This window comes from Siniperca chuatsi, linkage group LG2 (genome assembly GCF_020085105.1).
Source record: "Siniperca chuatsi isolate FFG_IHB_CAS linkage group LG2, ASM2008510v1, whole genome shotgun sequence".
Taxonomy (NCBI): domain Eukaryota; kingdom Metazoa; phylum Chordata; class Actinopteri; order Centrarchiformes; family Sinipercidae; genus Siniperca; species Siniperca chuatsi.
The window spans coordinates 27455904-27480861 of record NC_058043.1 but is presented as its reverse complement, the minus strand read 5'-3'; the positions used below and the strand labels follow the sequence as shown (position 1 = coordinate 27480861).

The following is a 24958-nucleotide window of genomic DNA, read 5'->3' as shown; positions in this document are numbered from 1 at the left end:
CGGCTTTTACAGTACATGTGTGGGTAACAATGATCTGGATACAGACTGCCTCAAACTACTGTTAGGCTGCCACTGTTATCAAAGAGCATCAGTAATTAGACAACACAAAACACGGTATTAAATGAAATATTTCACTGTAAAGTTAAAGCAGCATTAAATGTTTTGGGATTTGTTTTTGCCATTTGTTGGCAGCAATTAAGGGCTGTAAACACAACATTGACATGTCACATCAGTGTATACATTTGAAATGGCGGACATGTTAGCAAACAGTTATTTACACATCCAGCAGACACAAAGTATTGATTAGTGCAGCTTTAAGTGTCAATATGCATCCTCATCATCGTTATTGCCTCATCGCTCACCCTTTCCTCTTTTGTTGGATCTTCGCCTATTACTTTACCATAAAAACAGTGTTCTGTTGTTGAGGTCAGCCAGCGAGACTTTTTCTGCCTCCACAGCAACTCTTTTTCATTCCTCCATATTTGTACTGTTAAAAACTTAATTTGTTCACATGTGGTGTCTTTTCTAACTAATAAAATATTGAAAAGCAATGAGACATTGTTCCCATCTGCTATGTAGCAGCTGATTCAGAATGTGTGATGGTGTAGTAACAGTAAAAGTACTGAATTAGATATTCCAGCAGCAGTAAAGCAAGAACAGATGCCCTGTTTTGAGGATCTTTACTCTACTAGCGCTACCTACTTATAAATCCCCATTTGACTCCCAGTGAACTCACCCTCCTTTCAAATCATGGCACCTCTTGAAATCGCTCTAACAGAGCTGGAACTGTTGAGAGCTTTCCGCCCATTGAGAGCTTTTGTATTCATACAGCAGGACAAAAATAGAGGTTTTCTGCCTTATTGATGGCTTAATGCAACAGCGTTTACACTTTTTGTTTCAAACGTGATGTCTACTTGTGCCGCACAGGTTATGCAGTGTGTCCGTACAGCAGTAGAGTGCAGTTTTCAACATACAGTATCTGGATCAGTTGAGATGTGCAGTCTGCCCAGATAAGGCCATGTAACCAATCTAATTATCTAGTTAGTAAATTGGATTGAGAGTGATAAGCCAGAGGGTCTCATTACTGTACATAATCTAAATGCAGATATCAACTGCCAGAACTCTGCTAACTGCAGATTGCAGCCGCAAAATGGATTTTGGCACTTCAGTGTGTCTATATAGTATGTAAATGTATTGGTTTCATTGAAAGGAGGTAAACCTTTGCAGGGGTTTTAGTGTGATAAGGTCACCATTTCTGGTATCAGATTAAACCAGGCTAAAATAAATTATTGGTGTCAGACAATTTCCTCAGTTCTAAAATCAGATTACCAAGAGCCAATACGCAACATGTCAGAAATCAAAGTGAATATCCACAAATAGGATGTTACACCTTTATGGTAAAGCAGAACAGGGAATATCCTATGTTTTAGCCTTAGTGATGTGGCTCTAGGGATGGTAATGTTACTGCTTTGGTCCAGACTGAAACTGAAAGTATTATAGATTGCCATGAAATCTGGTTCAGTTATTCATGTTCCCAGGATGAATTGTAAGAACTTTGGTGATGCCTTTCTTTTTTATCTAGCGCCATCATCAGGTAGGTGAGCCCTCCATTCATGAAGAAATATCTGCAAAACGAATGCCATTCCCATCAGCCTCATCATCTGAACTTTGTGTTTAGTGCTAAGTAGCAAATATTAGCATGCTAACACACTAAACTAAGATGGTGAACATTGTATACAATATACCTGCTAAACATTAGCATTGTAGCATTGTCATTGTGAGCGTTAGCATGCTGATGTTAGGCACAGTGGTGCTTTGAGCTAAATGCTAAGTACAGCCTCACAGAGCTGCTGTAGACTTGTTTAGCTAAAGGTTGAGGTTCTGTTTTGGCTGTGTGGCTCTAAAAACTAGTGTTAATAAAGCTTAATATGAACTGTGACCTTTTCCTGATTCTCCACACACTCTCCCCTGGGCATCATTCACAATTATGGATGGAAATTGAACAGATGATGGTTTTAATTCATTTATATTTTTCCTACAAGGGCTGCAGCCTAATTCTTATGCATTTACAGTCTACCTCAGTCTACAACTTTGTGCTGTTGTTATTCACAGTGAATTATGATGGTTTGTTTCAGGACAGATCATTTATAAAAGTCATGAAACATAAAGATGGGAATGCTTGTTAAATATATAAATATAATATTACTTGGAACGGAATTCCCCACGCAGAGCGATCAGGTGCTGGTCGGTTGCAGGAACATAGGTGAAGATCAAAATGAATCACCGCACACTGAACCGGCTTTACTGTGGAGCGAACAATGCATTTCGCCTATAGCTTCACAGGTGCGATAAATACATACTGGTCACATGACTAATTACCACAGTCTTCATTTTTTCAAAGTATTTCAATGTTTTTCAAACGTGAACATTTAACAAAAAACATTACAATGATATTACACAAAAGAAGTGCGACCCAATCCAAGAGGGGGTCATTTGATCAACCGGCTCTTAAGAAGAGAGGACCTGAACCCGCTTCATATTTATAATTTCTTTCAGACACGATATCAGTTTAATACGTTTTTTTTCCCCCGCAATAATTTCACCCCCCACCCCCCTTTGCCTCAAGGCTCATTATAGCCCCTGAATGGTGGTGTTTCCTCCCCTCCCCCTTCTCTGCTTTATCTCTTTTGCTTTCTCTTTGTTTCATTTGGGCGCCTGTGGAGATGTCCACAATCGCCATTCATATTTACCATGGCTATGATATTGAAAATGAATGACACAGGCTCTTTATGTTCCTTTTTAAGAAATGGCTGGGCAAATCCGGGCACCCAAAGTCCCTCGGGGGAACATTTTGTCGCGGTAGATTGTGTGGGGCTGCTGGCTGACACCACGGCCTCTGCCCCCCCACACGCTTCCCCCCGCTCTGACCTCCTTCACTTCACAGCATCTGGTTTATACACAGACATGGTTTGTCATGGCCTGTGGCCTCCAGTGTGCCCCTGAGTGCCGTCCCGTACAGAAAGAGGAGCTGGCCCCAAATTCCCAGATGCAACCGACAAGCCAATAGGTGGATGGTGGCAGCTTGAAGCTCCCGGGCTCTCTTCTCTTTCCCTGCCTTCTTTTCTTTTTCTACCCCCTTCCTGGCGACACAAAGCTGGGCTTGACTGTACCGCCTAAACACACACACAAAGCTTTTCTGTCTCGCCATTGATTTGCAAAATGGAGCTTTATCACATGGTGTTAATTGGGTGTAATTAAGATGTCTTGTGGGGTTTTTTTTTAAACATGCAGTGACAATTTCTGTCAAGATGCATAATGGTAACCTCTCACTTACTGGCATGGTTGTCAAATCTGAAGGCCTTAGGGTAGACATTTTTTTAAAATTTGTTGTTCCTTTTGTGTAGCTTTAACACGCTCAAAGAATGTGCATAGGCGAGAATTAACAATAGCAAAAAGACAGAAGGCATGATATTTATTTTCTGGATACTCATACATGAGGCTTGCAGCAGCAAAGCCCATTAAAAGGTGGGACATGCTCTATGCATGACCAGAGATGACCCTCTTTTATTTTTAATGAACTTAATCTATTCCTGTATGATGGGTGACTACAAATCATCCTCCTATCAAATATCATGATTTCTGACAGCTGTGTCCACCTGCTCCATCTCTAACCATAAGTGACAGTCAGGAAGTTTGACAAGAGTGCAGGCAGGGTCCTATGAGGCAAGGACATTATAACTGGGAGTGAACAATCCTGCGTGTGTGTGTGTGTGTGTGTTAAGGAGTGTGTCAGGCATACTGCACAGAATGTCTTCCATTCAGCGCGTCAGCTGCAGTCTCAGTATGTGGCATAGCTCGTCAGCTGTAGGCCCGTGTGGATGACAGCTGTTTCCCTGCCCTGCTCAGGCTCTGTTACGTTCACTCGGAGGCCTTCCCTTTTAGATAATTAATCTACCACTGACTGTACAGGGTAATTGCCATCCCGTGTTGAAATTAGCCCAGGGACAGGGAACTGTGATGATCTTGGCAGCGCGGCCGCCCCTGTCATGCCCTGCCTTGTATTCTCAACAGATTCAGGCCTATTAATACTGAACTTCTGGGACGGAACAAAGCAGTGGGCTAAATTGTAACAGCCTACCTGTCTGTATTCTTATTAAACTTTCAATCCAGGCATCATAAGTGAAATGAGGCCCTTATATTAGAAGAAAGGGCATGACATTGGCTTAAAGATAATAGGAAAGCCCTCCAGACAGCATAATTTATCAAACAATTTCCAGCACTAAATGTATTTCCCCTTTTTGTATGCCATACTCGATTTCCCCATCTGCTGGCAATAAAGGGGCATTGCAGCGTGAACACTAAGTATGTCAGCCACTGCTGCACTTCCACAACAATTGATTGTTCTCCGCCTGAGGGGGAAAGTATAACAACAGCTTGAAAAGAATTAGCCTTTAAGTGAGCGCAGTCTTGTGTGCAGAACATGACTTGTGTAGAGAAATGGAGTGACACTAGAGTGACGTAGGGGAGGGTGACGGACCGTGGTGTGAGGTCATGGTGTTTACAGCCATGGTGCCAGGCTGGAGACAGGGAGACAGCAGCCATGTATACTGAGTTACATAGGCAATGGACGCTGCCTGTGATAAGATACTGCTCAGAAAAGCACTTTGCCTCCTAAACAGCTGACATATCTCATACATATACTCCAAAATGTTACAACACAGCTTTCTGGCTTCAGAGTTGGAGCATTTCAGTGTGAAATTGTCGATGTGAAGTCATCCAGGAGACAAAGAACCTTATGCGACCATTTTGAGGTTATTATGTTGATGTTATGTACACAAAGCTTAAAGCTGCCATCATCAATATTTTAATAATAACATTGGATCGAATTACTATGTGTAAAAATGAGTAAAAGGGGTTGTTCATAGTAACGCGCCCACAGTGAATTATCACCTGACTTTGCACTTCCCCTCAGTTCTGTGGAACATTTTAGCATTTTCCAGCTCATTGTTTTGGTTTAAAGGCCTGCATAATTACTGTTGTTGTCCACTCTCACTCCTCTCGTCACCCTCATTTCCAGAGGCAGCAAAAAGAAATGCAATAAACCCGCTGTACGCTACCTGCCCAGCAGCAAATAATGGACAGACAAAGTTAGCAAGTAGCTGGTGAACATACTGGAGAATTTAGCGGTGAAAAAAGGAGAGTGAATATTGGACTTACCTTTGTCAGCTGGCCAGAAATAAGACATTGGATGTGTTAACTTTACTGTTATGGTTCCCTTTCACCACCACTCTCATTAAGCCTGTTTATTAAACAGACAAAGTCAGCAACTGGCTAGTGAACACGGTGGAGAAAAAGACCTAAAGACCTCGATATTTCCCTCAGGAGTTGGCAGAGACCAGTAGTGAATATTGGAATTACATTTGCCTAGTGGATAGAAACATAACTCCAGATGAATGCTAATGTTGCTATGTGTCTGCTGGATGTGTAATTAGGCAACTGTTAGCTAGCATGTTCACCATGTCAACTTTAAGGTGATAATACGTCAGCTGTTGTGTTGTTCCAAGGCCCCCAAGTGGCCAGAAAATAAGTTAATGAGATTTTAATGAGAAACTAGAAGGGCACTTGGAGAGCGCTGACCTCCACCAAGGCCAATAGTCCAGTCTTCTATGATATGCAAATCTGCAAGCGCAACCACTATATATGTCTGGATATATTTCCAAAAATATTAGAATTACAGTATGTCAAAATATGGTTGTGCCTAGCTGACGCCTCATCATCTCAGCTGTGCATTAATTATGTACTTCTAAATTGGAAATATTGCATAAATAACATACATTTGTGAAAACACTTATCATGTACATATAATAATAATAATAATAATGATAATGATAATAATAATAAAACTTTATTTATAGAGCACTTATCAAAACAAAGTACAAAGTGCTTCACAACAAGAGAAATAAAATACCACAGTGAATGACGAAATATAAAGAAATAAAATACACAAAAGCAATAAAATAAACAATAAAATAAACAGCCAGTTCAGGTAAAATCAGGATATGCTTTCAGATAAAAATGTGTTTTGAGAAGAGACTTAAACGAAGACACTGACTCAGACAACCTAATTTTTTCAGGCAAGTACTTGATACTTGAATACTTGAAATATGTACAAGTATGTACAAATATCAAATCCTTAGACTAAAATAATAACTTGAACATGGCAGCTTGTTATAAAACAGTTATGTTTGTACACAAGGAACAAAATTCTTACTTGAGCACAGATCGGAAAACCTGGAATTCCAGATTAATCTGGAAAAAAATCCCATCCCTGGTTTCTTATTTCCTACATAGGCTTCCTGCTGCATTTGTTTCCACGATGTTTGAGGTGGCTGTTATGTTTTCTTGTATGTTTAGTCGCGACACACCATTTACTTTAATTACAACGGGTTCGCGCATGCGTGACGAATTCAATTAATTTTGCCATAAACACCGGTGTTGCAACTGACCTCTCATTGTTAACGAAAGTGAAAAATAATTTGTGTATCCGCCTCGTGATTCGGATCCACTCCAAAATGTAATGGGTTCTTCCTTTGCCCAAGCTACACCCTTCCACAAAGTTTCATGGAAATCGGGCCAGTAGTTTTTCCGTAACCCTGCTGACAGACAAACAACGGCACTGAAAACATAACCACCTTGGCGTAGGTAATTATGCACGATAATGATACATAGAAATATTATTAGTAAAAGATGCTAAAGAGAGAGTACTGAGACAGGGACACTTGTAGACAGAGGATCAGATAGATGCTAATGTAGTTAGCACAGACAGTTAATTCCCGCTTTCCCCTGGGATGCCCTCTCTGAGCGTATACTGCCACAGATTGATTCTAGCTGAGGTTGTTGCCCCTTCCTACATCTTCACCCCACCGAAACCCCAGTATAGAGCATGGAAATCAACTGGGATCATCTGAAGTCTGCAGGCATTTGGCGTGTGTGTGTGTGTGTGTGTGTGTTCACAAGAAGTGCGCATGGCTCTAGAGACAATGCCTGCATGCCCTTAACCACTCTGTTTTTTTGTTTTTTTTTGTTTGACTACACTGCATAGACTCAACTCAGAAATACTGTGCTGCCAGATGCATCAGAAACCCTGTATTTATTACCATTGTGGACCAGAACACGTTGCTCTCCTTTACACACGTGGCAATCATGTGTGTGATCAACAGTGGCTTGTGTCCACCATATGTTTGGCTGCCTCGCCCGCAGTTGCTCCAGGCAGCTGTGGCCTCGCGCATCTGTCCGTGTTTATCATGGTTAGCTGGTTATGATGCATCTATACCTTCAAAATGGGTCTCTGATGGTGAATCCTTCCCCTCTAGAAATAGATCCATCCCGTTCTTGCAGTGGTGGATTACAGCATGAATAGTATTTAATCATGTTAGGACATTGTTTACACTCCAGAAATGCTTTAAATGACATGAGAGGAATGAAATTGTTTCCCTAGGACGGTATAGTAACAGCGCATTTGCTGTGTGAGTATTATGTCTGCTTAAACTCTGTACATTATTATTCTTAATGTTTATTTGAATTTCTTCCAAACAGCCACCAGTATATGTTAAGAAGCTTAGAATATCTATTGTATTTGAAATAAAGAGGAGAATCATTGGCAAACACAGACAGCTTGGGATTTGCAACTAGAAAACAAGAATAAACAACTAGCCTTCCTCTTACCTCTAAAGCCAGGTAGACACTGTAGCCTATGGATTAATCCCGATTTTGGCCCCAAAATTGGTTGCCTCGTTTTCGAATCGGGACGAATTTCTACCAGATTTGTTGTCGTTTGATGATGCAGGTTGAGGGGTATCAGGACGCCCGAAAGATCAACGATCTGGCTCTCGGGTGATCGGTCGGATTTCTGGCATGTCAGAAATTTTTGTCTTTCTTGCAGTTTTAGCAGTTCCATGATCCGATTTCCCACATGGCTGCTGTCAAAACTTCCATTATAAACTATAGTGAGCTTGTTTTGATATTACTGGAGTAGTATTTTACATGTTGTGGCTAAAACTGCAGTCTTGAGACTGCTGTGATATGAAACTGAACTTCACTGCAGAACAGACAGACCAAAGTCTGCATCCTCCAGCCTCCATATTTTTCTTTTTTTCTTCTTACTTTCCCTTCATAGTAGAATTGCACAAAGTAATGCCACCTTTCTCTCTTTTTGTAGACATTGTTGAGGACACGGTTGTCTTGTTTGGGTACATTTAATTAGAATTGTCTATGGACAAAACCGACAGGGGGTTCCACGCTCGCATTCAGCATGAGCACTCACTTCGTGGCCCGTCGATTGATCCGGACAGTGTAAAAGGCGCAGGTTCTGGCCGTGCCGAAAGCCCAATTAAAAACGTGTAGTGTGAGTTATGCAGGACTATTTCTTAGTCCCGCATGAGAGTAGTATCAATCTTCCCATCTAACTATTTCTTGGCCAAGAGCAGTCACTTCCTGGTAGTCTCTGCTAGCTGCCTTGTAACCTCGCTGTGGTGACAAAACTCCAATAAGTTACTGCACAAGATACTGGTCGGTGGATTTTTTACCTTTGGACAGAGCCTGGCTGTTTCCCCGTTTCCAGTCCTTATGCTAAGCTAAGCTAACTGTCTCCTGGCTCTATATTTAGTGTACAGACATGAGAGTGGTATTGATCTCCTTGTCTAACTCTTGGCAAGAAAGCAAATAAGCATGATGCACAACTTTTTCTTTGAGATTACAGCACAGTACATGGATCCGATTGTGAAGATGCACATTCATATTCTTCGTTGAGAATTGCTCATAATCCCATTTTTTATACAAGCCCAATGTCACAGCTGCCTGCCACTGCTCAGTATAGCCAGTTCACTGCCTGCATAGGCGTGGTAATTGATATGTTCACTTCCAGCATGTATGCTTCGGAGCGGATTTACACTTACATGCATTACTGCATGCACTGAAGCAATTAGACGCATGACTGATCATGGTGGCCGCTAAGATTTGTTCATTTGTTTGTGTAGCGTAGGGTGACTGAGCACATACGAAAAGTCTTGTAACTGGGAACCGTTTGCCGCTGTCTGAGCAGCTCCACTACCACCTCAATAATAGCTGATGAGGCAAAAAATATCAGTCATTTGCTTTCCTTGCCATGTGTTTGGGATTTATTAATAAATCAATTTCAGGTCTGAGTCTCTAACCTGAAGTCTACATCTTTCTTCTGTGTTATTACTGCAGATGTAGGGGTCACAGTTTGCCTGCTCTGACACAATTGAGCTGATCGTGTCCAATGAAACAGCGCCGTGTTGACTGTGGTCACTTGAGCGTTCTTGGAAACTGGGGTCACATAAACAAACAGCAGGCTAGTGTTTCCAGATGAACTGCAACACGTCGCCGCTGAGAGCTGTTCCGTCTTCTTTTTCTTCTGCGTTGCTTTTCTCAGTATTCTCTGACTTATTTATCTGAGTCAGGTGTACGGCTTTGTGTGCGACATTTGCTTATTAATTGCAGCTGTACAAAGGAAGGCGTCCGCTTGTGGGTCACAAGCACGTGTCCTCTACATTTTTACATCAAAGCCTTTCTAAATGGTTTTCCCTGCACTTTTAGTTTTAGCCCTGTCAGTTCTGCCATCCCTGCTGATCCAAACAGGACCAGTTATTTTTAGTGTTCCTGCAGAATATAATGGGTGGAGATGTCTGGTCTCCTCAGGAAATTGCTCCCACATCCCAGACAAAGTGACAGACCATTCCCACACCCATTTTCAGACAATGAAATTGAAATACATGCTGAAATTAAACAATAAAATAAAAGATGACATCATTTGCCTTAGCTTAGCAAAATTGAAAAGAAGCATATTTTGGTGCAACTTCATTTTGTGATCTTTATTTTACAGCAGAGAAAAATCACAGATTGGACCAGCAAAACAAAACATTTTCACTATTATGTTACTGTGAGTCACTGAGGAAAGTATTTATGACTTTAGAGGTTGAGTGGCCAGCCAGAGTTTGTTTCCGTGTACGTTGTGTTTGTATACAAGTGTGTTTATGTGGACGGGAGACGGAGCTTCTGCAGCAGGGGCTTCTGCAGCAGGGGCCTTGTGGTTCTGCCCTGCCCTCCCCTGCACTCTATGAGGCAGTGTTTTGGATGGGGGCCCAGGACCAAGCCTGAGGCACGCTGCTCCGCTCCAGCCTCTCCAGAGCGCCGACTCTCACTGACATTACATCAGCTGGGGAGACATAGTAGACTGTGTGTGTGTGTGTGTGTGTGTGTGTGTGTGTGTGTGTGTGTGCTGGAGTGTAGATGCGCCTTTCAGCTTGTTGCTCTGAAGCAAAACAAAGTGGTCTGCAGATCATCTTTTTTTCCTGGTCCTGAAACTGTGAGGTGTCATCAGTAAAGGCAGAAAACTGCCTGTCGGCGATAAAAGGCAGCTAACCATGGCCGTGCGTATCATACGTGGAATGGAAGACCTGGTGGCATCGGGCAGCCAGCTCGTCTGGAGCCTGGCACATCAGACCCTGAGGAGGTGGTACAATCGTGGGCTTATGCCATGCAGACGCTTCCTAGAAGCCTGGTTCAGGATTGGAAAATGCTACCAGGTATGACAGCTCCTTTGAGCAATGGCAGCATAAATAATTTCTGCAAAAAGAAAGAAGAGTTTAAATATAGCAGGTTTTTATTGATTGCTCTTTTGACGGCATATGTGATTAATTACTGAGTGCCAGATGGATTTCCTTGATTATCCATTACATTTTTTTTTTTATGGCTTCGATTACCTATAAGTGAATCAGTACCTTTTCTCATTTGGCTCATTAGTGTATGCATGTGTTTATTTGTGTGAATGTGAGGAGGCACAGGCTGCCCCTTGGTGAGTCACAAAGCCTGTTTTTTAACAAGGGTCTCTCTCTCCCAGCACATATGGCAGTCATTAGAAAGCAGCATGACTAGCCGTTTGATCTCACTGTCTGGCTGAAGAGGAGAACTTTCAAAGTTGTCTTTGAAATGCATTGTTGCTGGAACACCTGAACGGTCTGCGTGGTTAACACATCCTACTTGCATGCCCTCTGTGTAAACTTGAAAGTGTTCAGGTTTCCTCTCTTTTTTGCTTTTTTTCCCCAGCATACTGCCATGTGAAAATGTCTTTGTTATTAGATGGCATTTGGAAAATGGTTTAAAACTGTTTTTCCATTACAGCTACTAGTTGCATCATCAAATCTGCAATCAGTTGCGTAATCTATTCTGTTACATTCAGATTACAAAGCTTTTTTTAAGGTACAAAAAGCTAGAAGAATTGACAAGGTGACACAAGAAAAATTACAATATTCATATCATTTCTCTCAGGTATGCAATACCATTTAAAAGCACATAAAACAAGAGTAGTATTCAGAACATTTACATAAAGTGAAAGTAGCAATACCACTATAAAATGACTCTAGTGCAAGTAAAAGTCTTGCTTTGGTGGTTGGCAACAAAATGTGCTTTAAGTTATCTAAAAGTAAAAGTACTCATTATGCAGAATGGCCCCTGTCTGTGTTATATTATTATATTACTGGATCATAAATATAGATACATTAACATGTAAGCGCTACATTCATGTTGTTTTTGGTCAAGGTGGAGCTAATTGTAACTGTTACTTATATACTTTTAATCGATAATGCATTATATTTTATAAACCAATCATATGTTTTGTTTGTAAAATCTCAAACAGAAAAGTAACTCATAATTATAGCTGTTAAATACAAAATATCCTTCTGAAATGTAGCAGACTAGTAGTATAAAGTAGCGTAAAATGAAAATACTCAAGTAAAGTACTTAAGTGCAGCAAATGAGGAAGTGTTACTTTCCACCACTGTGGATACAAGTATTATATGTCTACTCAACTCAGCTTGTGGTTATACCTAAGGTTAACGGGTGAAGTGGTAGGTTGTAGACGTGGTTAGAGCTGCAGGGTGGGCCCAGTTCAGCCTGATCAGGTCAGTGTGGCTGGGGGTCATGTGAAGAGAGTAACATTAGGGCTTTGGGGGGGCGGCTCCCCTACACAGCCGTGACGGCTCCCCTACACAGCCGTGACCTTTCTTTTTGTCATCGGGAACCTTGCTCTGAAGCCCAGGTCCTCTCCTCTGCGGACTGAGGGCAGTGATCTCCGTCAGCATTAGGGGAAAAAAACGGATAAAATTGTCTGGCAGCAGTGCTATTTTGTTAATGCAATTGTGAATATTCCACAGTAGATCCATATCAAAGTATATACTATCTTCATAGAGATTGTTTTTAAGAATTCAGTCAATGTTTTATGAATTATTTTAAAAGTGGTTGAGCATTAAGATATGGAGAACAGACTTGGACTTGGAGTAACATGCACAGATTTTGAAGGGGAATCTTAGATTCAGTGGTTGGCTGAGAGCTTAAAATCAGACTGTTAACTAAAGGCCTTTGTCCATTCCTCCATGTTTTGATGTCATTGCCCTGCAACAATGCAGCATTGATAGATGGGCTCTTGAAAGGATTGTGCTATAACAATTCATGAAAGGGTTACTATAGTGATTAATCCCAGATTAATCTATGAAATGCATGTAGTTAACAGCCACAATTATTTTCCCTATCAAGACAAATCAAATAAAGATGTGGTTTTCGTTGAGGTTAGCTTCAGTAGTTCTGTATTTTTCCTGTTTTTATCAGTGACAAAGACTCTTGCCTCTTCTGGACCACTGAGATGTGGAGCTTAAAAATGTTCTTCCTGTGCAGCTCACATCGGTAGAAGGAATGGGTATAGTGTTGAAATCTGAAGTTAGCATAATGGCAAGTTACCGTGGCTGCAAATTAAACCCTTTGTTAAGAAGTACAGCTTTACCCACAGAACCGTAAATCTCACTGAGGTTTAGGGCGTTGAAAAACAACAAAGTCGAAAAGTAGCTTGTACAGTATAAAAGTGAAATGACAGCTCTGTTGCGGTGCAGAGAACAATATGTCCTGGTAGACTGAAGTTTAACACCAGGCGAGAAGGCGTTTTCCCGCCCTGCGGCAAAGCTGGACATCAACATGACCCTCACTTTCCACCACAGAGGCCAAGCAGCTGGATGCCACATGTTTTTCGCTGAAGTCACAGAAATAAAAGGCGTCCTGGACACATTCCTGGGCAGCAAACAGCATCCAGTCAACAGGAACACACAGTCTTGGCATTGAGGTTCTGCCCAGTGTCAGTGAGATCAAACAGTAGTAAAATACTGCTGATGCTGTAACGTGAAAATAATATAGAAGGTTCACAGAATGATGGGCAAGACCCTTTTTCTGACTCACTAATTTCCCAACCATTAAAAAAGTATATTTGTAATGCATTAAAGCTACTATGTGTAGAATTTCAATGTGATCATATAGCATCTTCCAAATTTTTTCTGATGGAATAAGGTTTTGTTTGTAAAAAAAAAATCTAACAGTCCTGGTAAAAAATTAGGGCCTTTAGCCCACTCAAGGGTACTACTATGCACTGCTGTCTGCCACCGTCTCCTTTTTGATACTGCCACTGGGGGGCGCCAAAGTCAGGAATTTAAAAATTCATGTAGTGGCTTTAATTATGTGGATGTATTCTGTTATATTACACCTGTTCAACCAGACCTTGCCTAAACTGTGTAAACACAGGGAAATTAATAAAACAGTGTCACAGTCCACAATGCTGCAATACTTACAATTTCCTACATTATTTATTATAATGACTACTGAAGTATTGAGATTACGTTTCACCAACAGCACTCCAATAGATTGTATAAACACCATGTAATCAGAATTGGTACAAAGGAATTAAAAAATATTTTAAAATATCAGAATATGAGCCTGAATGTTGGCAGCAGCTTAATCTAGTGAAATATGACTAATATTCATCACCATACAATAATATTTCAACCTTGTCCTGCATTGAAAGGCGGTTCTGCTGACTGCAACAGAATGAATCTTAAAACCATCTTGAACAATACAGTGGGAATTTAATTAAACTATGCACTAGGACTTCATTGTCTTTTTGGTTTTGTTTCTTAACAGCAGAGGAAAACGTGGGATGATTTTCATTAGACCAGTGTTGTTGCAGAGGAAGGATATGTGGGTGAAACAGACGACAATAGCGTGTGTGGAGCCTTAATGGCAAAAGAAACACACAGTCTTTGTTTATGATTCATGGTGCACTTATAATGAGCAGATTTATGGCAGAAATATTCCTGCTGCACTATTTTTTACACTTTAAACAAATAAGGATGATGATCTTGCAATGACTTTGATGTTTTGGAGCGTGGGTCCCATGTGGACACTTGCTTGTGGCTCCTCTTACCTATTCATTTAGCACAAAGACAAACATGACATTGAGGTGAGTCACTGTTCAAGTCGAGAAAGAGAGGCAGCCATTTTATCCCCGGGCTAAAACAGTGGAAGCATAGCTTTGAGTGGAGAGGTGGAGGTGGAGACAGCGCTTTTGCAGTGAGTGTTGCAGGAATCGTCATGTTTCATGTTATCTGTCTTCCTCCAGATGACCGAGGGCCGTCTGTGCCAGGTTCACCTCCTTGATGGCAGGAAGCTGGAGCTGCTGGTTCAGGTAGTGGACACTTTCTGCTTGCCTCCTTAGGCACAAATTATGGTAAATGGTAAATGGGCTGTACTTAAATAGCGCCTTTCTAGTCTGACTACTCAAAGCGCTTCTTTATGCTGCATTCCCTCGAAGATTATGCTGAAGTGTATTGTTAATGATTGTAAAGAAGTCTTACTCTTATTTCCCATGGCTCCTATTTTGCTTTTATTTCTTGTCAAATTGACCTTGTCTGTTTAGGTTTTTCAGTGAAATGCTTTATGAATGTGTGTCACAGTTGTTTTCCACCTTCTGTCTTTTTTTTTTATTGTGTTTGACAGTTTCTAGAACATGACTTTTGAGTTAGCATACAAATGATCTAAATTAAACTCCTGTGTTTTAATCTAAACTTTCCAGCCCAAGCTGTTGTCCCGTGAGCTGTTAGATCTGGTGGCCTCACATTTTAACCTGAAGGAGAAAGAATACTTTGGGTTGTGCTTCATAGATGACACGTAAGTACATTTCTTAATATAATAGATATTTTAAAGACAAAAGGTGCAATGTCCTAGTGTGTGTGTGTTTTATTTTGTAACATTTTATTTTAATTAAAGGGATTGGTTGATTTGGAACCAATCCTTGTTTACAGAAGCCTTAAGAGAGAAAAAAAAGAATAGAGAAAAAGTACAATAGCAGTATTCCAACATATGATTTATTCTTTTATCCCTGCTCAGTGGCCAGAATAACTGGCTCCAGCTGGATCGTAAAGTCCTTGATCATGACTTCTCCAAGACTTCGGGGCCTCTGGAACTCAAGTTCCTTGTGAGGTGAGTGCTCTTGCTGCGAAAGCTTGCCAAATGTGGTTTACTGGTGTGCAGAAACATCAGCCTATACTCACAATTGAAAATCTCAATGTTTTACATGTTATACTGAGTTGCCGTTAATAGTAGAGGCCTATTTTGAAGCAAATTGGTGTTTTGAGAGCTTCATGGCGTCCAAGACTTGTCCTGACCAGCAGGTGGCAGCGATGCAACACAGTTTAAGTCATCTATTTCAAGTGAACCTTGCTGACCCAAAAAACTCTACACAGGTTTTATATCGAGAAGATCACCTTCTTGAAAGAGAACCCAACAGTGGAGCTGTTCTTCCTGAACGCTAAATCTTTAGTGTTTAATGTAAGTGTTTTTAAGCATTTATTTTCTAAAAACTTGTCTCGTATATTTATTTTTGTATCCTAGTAATCCTTTAGTTTCAGATGATTGCACACAGTAGTTGATTGCCTTATGAGAAGGTGCCTAATCCAACTATTGATCTGACATCATTCTACATGGTTGACTCAAAAGAAACAGATTTCAATCAGCTGGGGGTTGATGGTCAGATGATCAATATGTTGCCGATATATTGTTGTTCATACTATATGTCTATATTACACAAGACTTGCTAAGGCAACAATTTAAATGTCCATTGTTTTAGCAAATAGCATAAGAATAATATTTCCTAAAGTTTTTCATATATTTGTTATGACTTCATATTCATATACATGTCTGTAATCCCTCTGCACCAAGAACACTGACAGTTTTGAAAGTCTTCCAAGATCACACACTGTTACGTGTTATTGAGCTCTCAAGCGGATCTCAAAATGCTGCTTTCAAGTGTTGGACTTTTTTTTTAATATTTGGCAACGTTAATGACTCACTGTCATGTAACATATGTCATGTAATATGTTATTGTTTAATGCAGTTGTTTGTGTTTGTGTGTGGCCTTTACAATCATTATAATGGCTTTGAAAAGTTAAGCTCAAATTCAATCATTACATGGGAGTTGTAGCAGGACCAGTTATTCCAAGTGTTTCTTGTAAACAATTTGATAACATAGGTCAAATTGAAATAATACTATTCGTCTATTGGCATATTATTAAATGGTGATCAGAAATGAACCTATTAATATTAGGTGTGGAGAAAAATAAAAATACACGGACAAGTGTAAGGCAGGTAGTTGCTATACGCGGATTTGGGAATTTTGGAACCGTACAAGGAGCACGTGAATGCGACATGTGATCAAACGTTGCAGTGCAGTTTTTTTTCGCGGGGAGAGCAAACTGGTCACCATGGGAGACGGAGACTGTTGAACCTGCTTTCGGACCATACCACTTTACTGAGGGGGCTGTAGCTTCAGTTATGCTTCAATTAGGCTTTCTATGCACCAGTGCGTGTGTTTTGTCGCCTATACAAAGTGTCAAGATAACTCAGGTGCTAAAAAACAGTATTAAATACACTTCTCGGACAGTTTCAAACACCATATTCTCTCTGCGGCAGTGGTTCAGTCGGTAACGGTGGGACCGTGGTACGGGACGGGAAGATTTTTTTCAAGTCAAGTGTGTCGGACAGGCTGCACTTTGCGTGTGTTTTTAAAAAACATTTATTTATTTTTTTTACGACAGGAGACCATCGAAGTGGAAAGTGAAAATGTTTTCAAGTTAGCCGCATTCGCACTGCAGGTAAGAAAGCGTTTGTCGCAGGCTATCTAGACTGAAATGTCACTCACCCCAAATGTGAATGAAAACGATCGAGGGGCACGCAACATTTGAAAACAGTTGTCTCTTGAGGATGCTTTGGTCGGAGCTATTGTTAAAGAAACGGACCCTTTTATATTGATATTACCTTTTAAATTGAGCTTGTTCTTCCATGCAGTGTTTAACTTGAGTTATTGGAGCAAGTAAAATGTAGTCAAATTAAACGGGTGGATGTTTAGCGTTGATCGTGTATCGTTACCTTTGTGCAGATTATGCAGGTAAAAGTTCACGTTAGCTAACATTAGCATACTGGGCGATTTAGGGAGTGTTGCATTTTCTTATAATGCTTTTACTAACTGCATTATTTTCTCTTTTAGGAGACCAAAGGAGATTACATCAGGTAAGAAGTGATCAAAATTAAACGTCAAAGCCCTTAATGAGATAAATGTGTCATTTAAAACATGTTTTGAGTGAGCAATACAGGCTCAATTAGCTGGGAAGAAAAGTAGTGTCATTAAATAGTCAAGTACATCTAGAGATAAAATGTTTTTGACTTTGACTAAAGTTACATGTACTAACATCTTGATATGTTTGCTGTACTTTGAGACGGAAGCAGGGTTTGGTTTGTCAAGTTGTTTGATCAGTGCTAAGTGTATAAATGATGGCTTTGTGTAGCCAGTTAATGTTCAACTTGACTTGCACAGATTTTATTTTACGCTGGATTTCCCTCAGTTAATAATTCCCTTGATTCTGTTCTTGTGACATTGAACTGAACCCCCGCTGGCTTGCTGCCATCCACATGGTCCAAACGTTGCCTTTAAAATCAGAACGCTTTTGTTCTTTTGTCGTCATGTTTACAGTTTCAATAAAACTTTACAAAGGTAGTTCTTTTCTGACATATTGTGACTGCATCACCTCTTAATAAATGTCACACATCCTGACAAACAAGGCCTATGTGACACTTAATGTACAAATACATGGACATTGTGTACACAGTTTGGTCGGTGAAGCTGGTGGGAGACTCTGTACAAAACCTACATAATCTATTCACGAGTGGAGATAATGTTTTCATAGAGGGCCTTTCTCTCAGAGGTCTGATCAGCTGATAAGGTATGTTGTTTTTCTGACAGCCATAGGAGCGAAGGGCATTGGCTGCGATTAGTAAACACTGCTCTGCCTGAGTGAGTGACTGAGCAGGTTGAAGCAGCACAACCTGTGTGTTGTCCCGGTGCTTTGCCTCTAAAGGCCTCTCTGTCCATTATGTGAGCACAAAGATTTGTGCTCTGTAAGGAATTGTGTGTGTAAGGTTTGAATTGCGATGCTGAAAATGTAGTTTGACCCCTTGTCTAACCATTGCCTTTGTTCTCTTGCAAAAAAGAAAACAAAACTTGGCTGCATCTGCTTGTGCTAATTAACTGCCCAATTATTTACAGGCATGATTGACCTGATAAATGTTAATTATTATTTATTGCAGCTTTAGTGCAGATTTATGCCTCAGTGTTTTGATTTAAAACTGCTTTACCCTGAAGTGAAGTGTGCAGTCTGAACTCTGCTCATGTGGGTGTGGGGATGGGCTGTACTTTGTCCTGACATTGAAAGCACAATAAAAGACAACCTGCCAACAAATCTGGTCTGGTACAATCAGCGAGGATGGGATTGTGTCCAAATCGTGCTGTCTTTTTCTTTATTTGCACAGATGCTACTTTTCCCCTGCTCAGTCTAATTATGGTTTCAAGATATTAAGTTGGAAGACACTTAGAACATTAGTTTTTGTGTCATTTGACAACAACTATCGGAATATAATCTGTTTCCTTCTTTGGAGAAATGTGTAGAAAAAGTTGTTTTCCTCAAACTTCTCTTACTTGAACATAGCACTGCCCCCAATAGCTAATTATTTATGCATTACCCGCTGTCCTGTGGCAGTATTTCTCATTCCTGTCTGCAATGTCCTTTAGTTCTACTTCCTTGAGAGAACAGGCCTGGTAAATCCCCTCATAAAGCATATAAAATAAATGTGTCTCCTCTACACTGTATCAACAAAGGGCCCTGGAGCAGAGAGATTAGCTGTGGAGGAGTTAGGGAGACCTCCTTCTCCTACAGCCAGCTCCCTTAAGAGGGATGAGCCAGACCCACTGTCCAATGGTAGACAAGTAGGCGTCAGGAGGACTCACTGTAGTCATGTTATTGTGGTGGTGTGGGCCAACCCCCCCGCTGTGCATTGAATTAATGCAATGCATTGAATCAGTTTTCACATTGTAATTGTATTGTTTAGAATATTCCCTTTGCTATGTCAGTATTGCACTGCATCTTTTTCTTACCGTACTGAGGTATAATCCATAGCTGAATGCAACAAGTTACAACTCTTCTCAGGGGGGTTGATGAAAGGGATTGTGGACATTTAATTATGCCTAACCAAGCTGGGATTTGTTCTTATACAGTTGTAATCAACTTCAAAAGTGTGCCACAGACATTGTCTATGCCACTATATATATATATATATATATATATATATATATATATATATATATATATACTATATAGTATATATATATTAACTGCAAGTAATTTTAAATCAACTTTGGTTAAAACAATGCCAGTTGTGTTCTAACTTTATCCACATGAACCAGTATTACACTCATACAGTTAGTTAGTCCTTGGTTCCATTTGCAGGTGTAGCCTGTAGTTAGTGGTTCATTCACAGCAACAGGCTCTCTCATTGTGCTTCCTCCACAGTCACCATGTCTCAGCCCTGTGGAATAGCTGACACATGAGAATTATCTCTCCCACACTGGGAAGGCTGCACTGGGCTGGGCTGTACAGGGTGTAGGAATTGCCCCCACGCTGCAGGCTGCGGGGAGATAACAGACGTAGTAATGAATTCCAGATTGCTGACAGGGCAGCGCGGCTGCAGAGTAGATCACCCCGACAACGCCAGGCCCCAGCTCCCTATAAAATGTATGCCATCAAACACGCAGCGAAGTGCCGTGGCAGCAAAACCCAGTCAACCTAACAGAGGTAGCTACAGGGAAGAGTGATTCAAGTGCCTCCTGCCCTTGCAGCGGCTCACCCTTGTTTTTTTGTTTAGTAAGCTGGTTCACATAACTGGTTCATTATGGTTCTGTCCTACCATGTCAGCGGCTGTTAAATTCCATTATTCTTGAAAGCAGACGACTTAAATTGATGTTCATAAAAGTCAACGTAAGGTCGAATGGCCATTGGCCTGAAATCATTCAATACTTATTTTGTTATCTTGAGGTTATTGTTATAGCTGGTACAATACTTGAGGATGTTCTAATAGTTTATATTAAGTTTGGTCTGACCTACACATTTGAGTTCTGTCTGAGGCCACGGACTGTTTTGTAACAGCGCTGGGGCTCGTACAATACTTTTCAACACGGAGAGAGGATGCCAAGTGTTTGTGAATGGCTTTTGTTCAAATCTCCAGTTGACTGGCCCGCCAAGCCAGAGCCCTTTTTTTCCCAGCAGAAACTGTAGACCCAGTATTTGCTCCTACATAATGTTGGATTGGCTCATAGTTCGCTGTCATAGATCTTAACAGTGACAAACACCACAATTTGTCTGTACAGATAACATGGTCAGTTTCTGTGTTTACTACAACTCTTGAAGCCTCTGCTTAACATTTTTGGCAGAGTTTGTGGGTGAGACCAACTGTACCTGTTGCATCTGTCATGGTGTGATCATTGGCTAATCGATTCTAAGGTGAATCAATATAAAGTAGTTTACCTATAGTACATAGAATAACTGTGGAGTGCATTTCTGTTGAGAACCTGCATAAAATGGCTTTTATGTTTTTAAAAAGATTTCTCACCAAGCCCCTTAAAAGGCTCCCTATGGCTTGAAGGCCCCGCATGTGCTTTTAGACTCATGTCTTTCCAGACTTTTAAATATAGTCTGGCAAGACATGAGTGAAGCTCAAGTTTAGTCTTGGCAAGGAGTACTACTCTTTATACTGTAGATAAGAAAGATGAAAACAATATCCTGACACTGCACCTTTTCTAAAGGTTTGCAAACATGAATTATTGCTGCCATGCCTTAAGATAGAAATTCAAACCACACTGTGAAAGCACAAACGTGGAGAAATGTTCTCTACGCATTTTTAGACTTTGAGTTGAGATTCTTGTGTAAACATCTACCTTTACTTTCTTTGTGGTCCATATGCTGGTCTGGAGCACTCACTTAAAGTCATAACAGGATAGTATAGATGTCTAAATGTAGAGATTGCCATGTACAGGGGAGTTACTTGGACCATGATAACATGTCTCTCATCAATCAACAGTGTAATTTTGGTGCTTTGTTGTGTCTCTCCCAGCTCTAAATCATAGATGAGTAAATAGAAAGGACTTGTTATTGTGAATGAATAAGTGTGCAGTTCTTAAAGTTTGTATATGATTTTTTTTGTTTTGTTTTTCAGCGCTGAGACTGCCAGATCAGACCTGAAGCAGCTCCCAGTTCTGCCCACCAAAGTATTAAGGGAGCACCCATCTCTCAGTTACTGGTGAGTTATCTGAGCTGTTGAGGTTTCTGAAAACAAAGGGGGGGGGGTCACACACAGCCCTATAGATACTTATGGTTCAACCAATACCACAGCCCTTCCTCCATAATATACGCTTATAATTCAGCTGCCAAATCGCCTCAGTGGTCAAATACACCTGGTTATATAAAGCAGTCATTTCCCCAGAAGAGCAGCTTTGGGTGGTAAGGTGCCTACAGACCTGCCTGGTACTTGGCAGATGGTTTTGCCTCTGATGGGGGGACTAATTAATGCCTGGGTTGTGTTAATTACATTTGCCCATTAGCGCTGAGAGAGCACAGGGAGGTGCTGACAGCCACTGACTGTCTAAAGGATTGCTGTCTGTCTCTTCAATCCACACTGCTGGTTCTGCTCCTCTGCTAGCCCCTCCTCTTCTGGCTAAATGGTCATCTGGGGCTGCTGCAGCCTCTGAAGTCGATACATCAGTTTAACATCCAAATTAAAATGCTAGTCTTATGGTGCATGGATGTACACGTGAACACGTCTGTCTCTTTCTGTCTGTTAAGCCACAGTGAGTCTGCAGCCTTGCTATGCTATTAAAAGGGATAATTACAGTGGGAAGTAAATGGGATGCATTTGCAGGAGAGGTAGATGAGAGCCATCAGCAGGCCAGTAGGCCAGACTGCATTTTCTGCATGAGCAGACAGAATCTGTGTCAAAGAAAGGACTTTCTCACAATCCCTCTGAGGCTGGAATGTGTAACACTTGATGGATTATTCATTAAATGTTTATCTATCCATTTGCAGTGAGGACAAAGTGATTGAACATTACAAGAAACTGAAGGGACTGACCAGAGGACAAGCCATTGTGCAGTAAGTTCAGCACTACTATAATCTGTTTATGATTACAAATGATTTGAGTTTGGGAAATTAACTTGTGTGTCCCTTATGCACTACTGCCTCTGATGCCACAGTTCTCCAGCACCTACTGGCCTTCCTCTTAAACCTCATGTGTCTGCACTGTGGTGACTGTTGTTCTAAGAGGTGGCTGTCACATGCCAGAATGGGTCATTAATTAGAGGAGGTGCTCTTTGATTAGGCAGCCAGCCAGCCTTGGGAGGATGTCAGTCCTCCACTGTGTTTTTCCTGGGACTGTAACTCAGAGCAACCTTGGGTCATTTAGGCTTGGATGATTTGTGCCCTTGAACTGATCAATGGATTCTCCCTCACAGCCCTGAAACAAATCGATCAGCTTGCCACTGCGAATAACTGTGGCTTCTCAATGACTGTAGCTTAAAGCCCACTCTGTCTGTTTTACAACAGCCACCGGTTGACGGTGATAAAGTGTAAGTGAAAAGAATTCCTGTTAACCTGTTCCTCTTTCTCTGAAGGTATCTAGCCCTGGTGGAGTCCCTGCCGACATATGGAGTCCATTATTACCCAGTGAAGGTAACAGTGGTGCCCTGACTCATACAGAAGCTTAACCTTTGAACAAGCTTCTGTCAGCGTGCTGTCTTTTCTTTTTCTGCATCTAATCTAACACATCAATCAAACCTTAGTTCACTTAATTGTGTAACATTTTACTTGATGCTTGAATAATGAGGCCTTTTCTTGTTTAAAATCTTTGCTGCACCTAAAGCAGCAACACATGTATGTTACTGTAGGAATACACAGGACTATACTCTACCTGTTTGAGTGGGATAAGAGAATACAAACTGGCTTAGAACACAATTGCACCTTAAATAACTCAACATAATTAAGTCAAGAATCCAGTAAACCATTGTAGCACATCTAGCATGTCATAAGTGATTCCTCCAACTTTCCTTGCTTTTACACGCATCCACTAACTTTTTCTACCAAACCCTATTAAATCAAGGTGTCTGAGGAGATCAAACAGTGGCATTAAAATGACTCAGTCAGGCTTGCAGAGATTTTAAGGCCTCTAATGTATTTGATCTCTTCTTGTGTTGCTATTGCTGTGAGTCTAATGGGGTAATTGCTTTGGTAACAGGCCTTTTTTTTTTCTTTGTTTTTTTTTTCCTTCAAACTCCCACCAATAAAGCTACCCCTAATGAGTGGTGGTGCGATGTGTGTGCTTTCATGCAGGACAAGCAAGAAATACCCTGGTGGCTGGGAGTTAGCTACAAAGGCATTGGCCAGTACGATTTGCAGGATAAACTGAAACCGAGAAAGGTAGGTTGACCTCTTTTTACAGCTGCTCTCCTTGCCTTTTGAAAAGTTATTTTTTCATAACAAAACTCCACCACTTGTGACACATTTCTGTTGTTTATTTTTGTGTGGCGTTTTTCCTGATCCACGTCAAGCATCTAAGTATATGGGATTTCATATGTTTTACAAATTGTAAAGCCCTCTGGGACTAACTTGGGTGTGGGCTTTATAAATAAACTTGACTTGACTTGGTTTTCCTACAGAGTGACATTTAATACTCAAACAAGTAAAACACTTTAAATTTTTTAAAAGTTATTAGCTTTTAACTTCTTGTGGAAGTATGTACTACTGGGCACTGTTGAAATACTTAAATTGCTAGTTGAAAACACAGCTTTCATCACTGTGTCTCTTGTTAGCTGGTTAATGATCCATCCACACTGCAGATGGGTGTAATTAAGATCCTGGTTCCCATGCCAGTCAGGAGAAAGAGAAAGACAGATGGGGAAAATATTTTGGAGTATCAGTATGTGTCATGTGCAGTCAAGGCTGTAGGTGTAAGAGCAAATACCGTACACAAAACTATTAACAGTGGAGTGAATTGTCATAGGGATTATAAAACAGCTCAACTTGTACAACTTGAAGGGGAAAATGCTCAAGTACCTACGCACGACAAAAAAATAGTGTAGACTTGTCCCTTTCTGATTATATATATATTTAGCTTTATGGTGGATATTAAGCCAAGTAGCTTAATATCCACTCTCTACAGCTGGGCTCTATACAGACCAACTGGTCTGGACCATCATGTGCCCGTTGTGGCGCATCTGTGAAAAAAGTACTTTCAGTACAAAAATGTACTGCTCCTGTACTACAATGTTTGAGTTTGTACTTGTGTCTGTGAGTTTCCTTCCCTTTGTTTGAGAGGTATTCTTCGATAGTGTCCCAACCAAGAATTTCTCCCCAGCCTCTTTCATTAGACTCGTCATAGCTGTTGTTATATGCCAGGAAGCTGTTGACATAGCAGGGTGTGCTGTTACACTGAGCATTAATGGGCACAGCCAGAGTGCGTCTCTCTCCTCAGCCCTCCTAGTGGAAGGTGTTGTGGTTCTCTGTCGGAATCAGCAGGCCTCTGGGACTGGGCTTGGCTCTCTGCCAGCTGGGTGGGTGGGTGTTTGGAGTTGTGGGACAGCAATGAGGGCGTTGGGGTGCTGGGAGGGTTTAAAACTAGTCTCTGCCTTCTC

General features: G+C 40.9%; 1 protein-coding gene across 9 annotated transcripts in view; it reads left to right on the top strand.

Moving 5' to 3' along the window:
- The window catches only part of frmd4ba (FERM domain containing 4Ba), a 46169-nt gene that overhangs the window by 8360 nt on the left and 12851 nt on the right, over positions 1-24958 (top strand). For 6 of the 9 annotated variants that reach the window (XM_044216925.1, XM_044216889.1, XM_044216869.1 and 3 more), the window contains exons 1-11: positions 10431-10607; positions 14516-14581; positions 14969-15063; positions 15283-15375; positions 15639-15723; positions 16989-17045; positions 17438-17460; positions 21493-21576; positions 22359-22424; positions 22943-23000; positions 23658-23744. In XM_044216925.1, the coding sequence (XP_044072860.1) occupies positions 10446-10607; positions 14516-14581; positions 14969-15063; positions 15283-15375; positions 15639-15723; positions 16989-17045; positions 17438-17460; positions 21493-21576; positions 22359-22424; positions 22943-23000; positions 23658-23744 (876 nt within the window). In that variant the 5' untranslated portion in view covers positions 10431-10445. Of the gene's footprint in view, positions 1-10430; positions 10608-14515; positions 14582-14968; positions 15064-15282; positions 15376-15638; positions 15724-16988; positions 17046-17437; positions 17461-21492; positions 21577-22358; positions 22425-22942; positions 23001-23657; positions 23745-24958 lie in introns of those variants that run through there. The other 3 variants (XM_044216915.1, XM_044216898.1, XM_044216906.1) reach the window with 1 other exon arrangement.